The 8,009-nt window shown below is 30.6% G+C and overlaps 1 protein-coding gene across 1 annotated transcript; it reads left to right on the top strand.

The window, feature by feature from the left end:
* Positions 1-5,063: 5,063 nt before the first annotated feature.
* On the top strand, positions 5,064-7,388 carry LOC100789416 (zinc finger protein WIP5-like). Its single transcript, NM_001317606.3, has 2 exons — positions 5,064-5,740; positions 6,845-7,388. The coding sequence occupies exons 1-2, from the start codon at positions 5,144-5,146 to the stop codon at positions 7,283-7,285; spliced, it is 1,038 nt and encodes a 345-aa protein (NP_001304535.3). The 5' UTR covers positions 5,064-5,143; the 3' UTR covers positions 7,286-7,388.
* Positions 7,389-8,009: the final 621 nt, after the last annotated feature.

Genomic DNA, 8,009 nt, shown 5'->3' with positions numbered 1-8,009 from the left:
TTAAATTATTATTTTATGATAATTTCAAGCTACTATAAAGTATAAACTAACCTCGGGTACCTTTTTTTTTTTAGTTTAAAGATTTAATAAAAAGATTGTTTTTGGAGCTACTTGAAAAATATTCGGCAAAAAAAGAAAGACCTACTTGAAAAATCCCAAATAATTCAGGTCTCAACCAAGTAATTTAACATAAATCAATTAGGATTTAGGATAGACACAAACTCAAATATTAAATACTGTCTCTAAATAATTGTAATAGGTTGATCGAGTAAAATAGGATAAAATTTTGTACACAACATAACAATGATCATAGGTTTGAGCTTTTATTCATCTTAAGATAAGATTAAGGTAAATTTTTACTCAAAAAAATTCTTACCTTAGTCTGAGACTCTATTATTACTTTATCTTAAAATTTGATCTATAACAGAATCGTCTCCGGGGGGGATTACATATGAGGAAAATTCAATTCAATTTATTGTTCTGCTAAACTCAATTAAATATCACACCTTAAAATTAAAACTAGAAAAGCTGGGATAGTCATCATGAGAGTGAAACTGGTGCCAGTCAGACTACACTTTGTAACAATTAAGCATCTCATATGATATGATATGAGGTGGATAACATAAGCCCAAACTATTTTTTTTTTGTAGACAACAACAAATGATAATGACAAGCCCCACATTGTCCGTTGTCCATCATGCATTATTCACAAAACTCAAGCTTGTAACTTTCTGCGACATTAACCAGTATATGCCAAACATAATGGCTCATTGTCGTTCATATGGCCTTGGCATCTCTGTTAGATTTACATGATCTGCTAACTCCATGGATGAACATACAATTACACTCAGACACTCCTTAGTATTCGGGCTGGTATAAAATAATAAGCTAAAATTACTCCTTTGAGGTACCCCTTTGACGGAGTTTTAGATATTCTCTCAAGAAATTAAAGAAAAGAAAAAGTTACAGAAAAATGTGGATGACATAATTAAGGCATCTAAAAGATATTTTATAATCTAAAGATAAAAAAAAATGACAAATTATTGTTTAAGTGTTAGTTTCTAAAATATGAAATCCTAATTACCTGAACAAATTAAATAGGAAATATTAACATGATAATATTTCCCTATAGAACAAATTATTTATTAAAAATAAAATTTCTAAAAAAATGAAAGATTTGCTAAGTAAGAGAAGATTTTAAATATTTCTAAGACTAATATATAATTCATAAATAATGCAACAATTCTTAAATATGATCCTTCCCTCTGCATCATTTTCTCCCTTTAGGAAAACTCATCTCTAGACAGTTAATTAACCATATTGTACTCGTCCAAAAAGGTTTGTTGAGAAAATTTCTTAAAAATGTAATTACAATTCTTAAATACTATAAATTATAAATTTTAAAATAATAGAATGAATTTAATGGCTATATGCTATAGCCTAAGAAGCAAGTATTGTTCCCCTAGTTTTAAGGGTAATTATTTGCTTATGTATATGTCAATAATTTTGAGCCTCTTGTACCTAGCTAGTTCCTAATCTTGGACTGGTTATCTATACTGTATTGGTAGCCATCAAAGTATGTGCTGCAGCGATCATCAGATCAATTACCACATTAGTACTATATCCTTTACTCACTCTAGAAAAACACAAGATCAAAACCTACAAACAATGATGAATTCAGAGAGAGAGAGAGAGAGAGAGAGGGCCGAACTTGTTAAAGCCAAGGAACCACGGGGGTAAATTAAAGTTAACCATCGAATAAAAGAGAGTTCCACATATAAACTTGAAAAAAAAGTAGAAAAGCAAACAAATATTCTTTAAGGAAAAAAAAATTGAACGATTCATTCCTAGGTCTAGCTAGTTACATTTTTTTTCCTTAAATGGATATTTAAGAGATATCAATCCTCCAAACCGTAATTCGCCGCTGAAATCAATATTTGGCCTTTTAAATTTGAAAATGGCTCTTATTGACTTATTGTCATAATTTCTCCCCTTTCTTTTTGGTGAACTTTTTGCTGGTAAAGTTACATACTTAGATTCACTCTGTGATTCCTGTACAGTTCAGAATGTAACGATTTTAGTCGGTACGTCAACTTTAGTTACACTACTTTGTAATTATCCTACTCGGTTTTGCTTTTCATGCGTGGAAAAAACGTGTTACTTTATGTAAAGGAATATAACCTACATATATTCTTCAAAATAAAGTTATATATAATAGAGTTCAGAAGTAATTAAAAATGAGGGGTTGGCCAAAATTGTCGTTCTTCCTAAATCATACCGTGCATATATACTTTTTGTATGTGTAACAAACAGACACACACCCTTTTACCTGTGACACATACACACGCCAAAATTATTATAACTATATAAGAATTGAAGAGTGAAGAGTATAAAACATCAGTCTATATATATTTGATATTAGATACTAATACTCTTAAATACTTCGTTGAAATATATCTGTAAAGTAAATCTATAACTCCATAACTCAAATTAGATCATTCTCAAATAACTAAAAAAAACAAAGCCTTTACTAGCTATTTTATTTATTAAGTGATCTCTACTTTCCTTTCTTACTCGTGTTTCGTTTCTTTATAATTTTTTTTTTATAATAAAATTGATGAGACAATCTGAAAATTATATTTACTTGTTCTATGATCTTTTAACGCTAAGCTATTTTCTGCGGGACCTTCCCTACCACCAAGTTCGATTTATAAAAAAGTTATGAAAATCTAATAAAGTTACTCATATATGAGGTATAAAAGCATCTACAGTATAGAAACATAAAAGAATTATTTCTTATGAGGAAACTAGATGAAAAAGAGGCACTTTGTGCCTCTATCTTTATTTTTAAAAAATAAAAAGAAAAGGCAGTTAAAGAAAATAGTAGTAGTAGTTTTTTTAAAAAAAAGTTACAGTAGTTACATTTTTAAGGTTTATGAAAAAAATAAAAAATAATTATATATATTAAAGGATAATTTATGAATAAAAAATAGGTACATCAAAGAGGATAATTACCTTTATTAATAATTATATTTGATAATTACCTTTATTAATAATTAAAGATACAAGGTTGGTTGAGTGATTAAAAAAATTAAAATTTAATCCATTATGTTACTGACAAATAGTAACAAACTAATCATTAACATTGATAAAATTATTCTCTTTAAATATAATTTTGAAAAAGGAATGAGATTAATATTAATTATATATATATATGTAGATAACATAAATTGATATACGATGACATTTATTTAATTATAACTTTTATTTTATTTTTGGTAACGTCCAATATGTGTATTCTTAATTTCGATTTACATATATATATATATATATATATATATATATATATATTTATTTTACCCGTATTGATATATTTTTGGAATAATCATTTTATCGGGTACATGTTTTTTGTGCATGTGATCGAAAAACAAGTGCCAAAAGGGTGTTGATGATGTGGGTGGCAAACGGTGGTCAGCGATTGCAGTTAAGTATTGACAGTATTTATGTGTCAAGTGTTTCTGACCCCAAAATCAAATACTAGTAATGTTAACTATGTTGGTGGTTTTTTTCTTCCATTAAGTCTAAAACATCCCACTGAACAAAACAAAACAGGTGTGTGAGCAAAAGAGAAAGACAAAGGGTAGATCGAACAGTGAACGTTTGCATGTAACAGGTGAAAACAGTATCGGAGACACCGACCGAGTCTCTGCTCCTAAGAGGAACCATATTAACCCGACCAGAGCGTGCATGCCAAAGCACTTGCTGCTTTAAATGCTTTCCCGAGGAATACTCTCAAACAACACATTGCCAACGCTTAGGAACAATTAAACATACAACTTGTTCATTATTAATTCTATATTACTCTCTTCCAATTAGAAAAATTATTATGATCATTAATATTTCTTTTTAAATTGAGTCTTATCAAAAATATAATTTTAAATTTAGGTTTTATAAGTAGGACCACAGATAATAATTAATATCAATTGTACCAGTATTTTCTTTCTTTCTTTTTCTTTTTTCTCCTTTTACTCATTTTGTTGTTGATTCGACACTTCGAAATAATTGATGCCTTTATCATGTTAATTAAATTTCATGCTTGCTAGTAATTGCTAACTATTGTTAAATTTGATTTAATCAATAAAATATCAGTAATTGAATGTGAGACAGTGCGGTATTAAAGATCGATGGGGCTACAAGGTACGTAGTTTCTGAATTATTTCTATATATAGTGTGAAATGGGAACGGGATTGTATAGTAACGAGAGAGAACAAATAGTCTTCGAGGTTCAACAGTTCAACTTCGTTGACTGACTTTGTGTTTGGTCTTATTTCCCAGCACAATGTTGGGTAGAGTTAAGAGTTGTGACCATATTTATTTTTTAAAGAAGATACTCGATCCATCCGATATCGATTATAAGTAAAAAAAAAAAACATATTCTATATTTATTAAAAAAATTAATTAATTTTGTTAGATTATGTTACTTTTAATTAAAAATAAATATTTTATAAATTATTTTTCATTTAAATTAGATATCAAATATAAAAAAATTGACATTATTAAATAAAGAACATTTTAAAAAATCTTTTTAAATAAGACATAAACAATTAGAATTTAGTCATATTTGAGATATAAAAAAATAGAGACATTTATTATTTATATTTGAGAAAAAAATATATAATAATATTTTTATTATGATTATTATATAAAATAAATCTGTGCAACCTTTTTTTACACACTGATCTTACAAACGTTCTTTCAAGTCCCAAGATAATCTCATCATCTAGGACTTGACTTTTTCCCATCCTCTCTACCACTTTGGTATATTTATTTTCCCCGTTCTTAAGTCACACTTCGCAAGTGATTTCTTGTCTCCCCCCCCTTTTTTTTTTTTACTTTATTGGGTCTGCTTTACCAACATTGGATTTCTACACTTCTTTTATAAAATTTAACTCTTCATCCTGACTCTTCCATTATGGCTATTTTTTTCTTAAATCACAAACTTATCTTTTACTTACCTTTATCTATATACCTCTCTCTCACTCCACTATCCCTTCAATTCTCTTTATATCTCTTGTGTCTATAATAACCTAATCCTTTCTACGCGATCATATATCCCCTTCCTTCCTTTTCCCACCCTCTCATCATGACTCATCCCTACTGCTCCAATGACTTCAATGCTTGGTTTGACCTCAATTCTCCATGCCTTTTTTCCACTTCTTCATCACCTTGCTCCAATAACCCACCATTTTACTTTCCTACTAGTAATACTAATTACCTTCATAACTGCACAAATAATGACATCTCTTTTACGCAGCATATTCAATCTTCTCCCAGCTCCTTTCCCCTTCCAAAAGAAGAACTTCCTCTCCTTAACCTAAGCCCTGCAAGAGGTGAAGATCTTGAATCTTCCTTCAGTGCCATGAAAGTCAACAAAGAGAAGGAGAAAGAACTAAGCATGTCAGCTAATAATAACTCTTTGGATGATGAAACTGTTGTGACGGTGGCTTTGCACTTAGGGCTTCCAAGCACTACTACTACTACTACTTCATCAGCTGATTTAACTTCAAACGTGTACTCTGACAAAGAAGATAAAAAAGACACGGTTGCTTCTGAGTATTCTCCTACCAGAATTAACAAGGGTCAGTATTGGATCCCTACCCCTGCTCAAATTCTGATCGGTCCTACACAGTTCTCATGCCCCCTTTGTTTCAAGACGTTCAACAGATACAACAACATGCAGGTATTTAAAATTATGAAAACATTAATTCAGGATGTGTGGTAGACAGAAAGAAGAAAAAGAATGTCTTTCTTTTACCCTTTTATCATTATTTTTTTCTCCTACTAGCTATCTCCTACTTTCCCAGATCTTACTTTTGTGGAAATTTGCTGAAAAAGAAAATGTCCATTTCTATATATCCTGTAGTTATAGTCTTCTTTTAATAGTATATATCATTACTTTAATTTTTAACATATAAGCTATATTGTCTTCATCAATTCATGAAAGTACGGGCACTTGTGTGTGTATTGTGTGTAATTTAGGGCTTTTCCTTGTAACAACTATTGCATTTCCTTTAATTTTATTTTATTTTATTATCTTAAGCTGATCTTAACTGTTTTACCATGCCCCTTTTGTAGTCGAAGAGATGAAAATGGAAAATTCCAAGTTCAATTAAAGATCGATGTTATTTAAGGCTATAGCTTTTTGGACATTGCAAAGTGTTAAATTGTGTTAGATAGAAAACGTGAGGGACTGACTATTTGATATCTAGGGCTTATTAAATCTTAGCTAATATGCTAGAACAATGTTAACAGTTAATACCAGCATGAGGAGACATAAAGTAGTGAAACAACATCAATGAATTAATTTTTCCAAGACTCTAGTACAACGCATGGAGTGATTATTTTTTTTCACCTCCACAAACAATGAACAAAAATAGCTGTCCAATATTCCCTTGTTGGGCTTCCGAGCTACTACTTTATTAGGATACCCTACATGGTCACCTTTTTTCTTTAGTCCTAGACCATAGGTGACTAAGAAGTATTGAAACATGTAGAAAAAGACGTGGCTCCTTGATTATCCTCTTAGGCTTTCTGACTCAAAATCTTGGCCGGCTTGGGAAAATAATTCTTAATCCTAACAAAATTACATGCAATGCAACAAAGGTGGAGTTTGTATAGGGAATGTGGTTTCACAGTGGGACTTTTGGACCATATCGATAGTTCCAAATATTTTACTTGTGAGTGTGAGTGAATGAATGATGAGTGACTTTCATTATTCTTTTAAACTAATTAATTAACTATTTTTTTCTCTTGAATGATATTGCTTCCAAAAATTAACCTACAGATGCATATGTGGGGGCATGGATCTCAATATAGAAAGGGGCCAGAGTCTCTAAGGGGAACTCAACCAACAGCAATGCTTAGGCTCCCTTGCTATTGCTGCGCACCGGGATGCAAGAACAACATTGATCATCCAAGAGCAAAGCCACTCAAAGACTTTAGGACCCTCCAAACCCATTACAAGAGAAAGCATGGAATCAAGCCATTCATGTGTAGAAAATGTTGCAAAGCATTTGCTGTGAGGGGTGATTGGAGGACTCACGAGAAGAACTGTGGGAAGCTATGGTATTGCTCTTGTGGGTCCGATTTTAAGCACAAAAGATCTCTCAAAGATCATATCAAGGCATTTGGGAATGGACATAAAGCTTATGGAATCGACTCGTGTCTTGATCAAGATGATGAAGCCGGCTCTGAAATTGAGCAGGAAAATAATGAATCTTTTTAATTTCCAGTCGTAGTTGATGTGTTTAATTTCAACTATGAAGACAAGACAATTGAGGATTCTCTCGTGTTTTGAACTAATTGAATTGTTAACTATGACTACCATCTCTAACGAGTTCTCCCTCCCCCTATTCTTTAATTTCTCCTTTTATTGATTTCGTCGTATCTTGATTTTGCATCCTCAAATTGCGGCAAATTATCCTTTCTCATGGCACTGTCGCCACATATATAAACAAGGGCATGTTAAAATTTCATGTTATTTTTAATGATGTTTATTTAATTCATAATGTTTATTTTATTTTATTTTTAATTCACAAAAATACATCATACATGCATGTTTATTTTATTCTCTCTTGTAAACTTCAAATTTGCACCTCATTTTATTTTTAATATTTATCAAAAGAGAGATAAATACAAAAATTAAATATAATCGTGTACATAAAAATTATATATATTCGCTAGGATTTTCAAATGATCAAAACACCGTAAGAATCTTCATTTAATTAGAAAGGTGTGAAGATAATACATGCAACATCATCAGTTTTAGCTTTGTGCTCGCTGTTCTCTTTTCCTAATTTATGTTAATAGATTCATTGATCATTAATTAGGGCAGACTGTAGTGGTAAGAAACTGACGTGCATGTTTAAATTCGAATAATATTTTGATGTAGTAATTTAAATAACTTTAGTGTTGATTTTTCAGTTAAAATTATAACTTTACAATACTAA

Source organism: Glycine max, chromosome 15, assembly GCF_000004515.6.
Source record: "Glycine max cultivar Williams 82 chromosome 15, Glycine_max_v4.0, whole genome shotgun sequence".
Taxonomy (NCBI): Eukaryota; Viridiplantae; Streptophyta; class Magnoliopsida; order Fabales; family Fabaceae; genus Glycine; species Glycine max.
Note: the sequence above shows the minus strand (reverse complement) of the source record. Positions and strands in the feature narration are given on the sequence as shown.

Bases quoted from the DNA above. Each gene is read 5' to 3' on its own strand.
- LOC100789416 (NM_001317606.3), top strand. From the start codon at position 5,144: ATGACTCATCCCTACTGCTCCAATGACTTCAATGCTTGGTTTGACCTC. The intron at 5,741-6,844 runs GTATTTAAAATT...ATTAACCTACAG, and splicing joins ACAGATACAACAACATGCAG to ATGCATATGTGGGGGCATGG.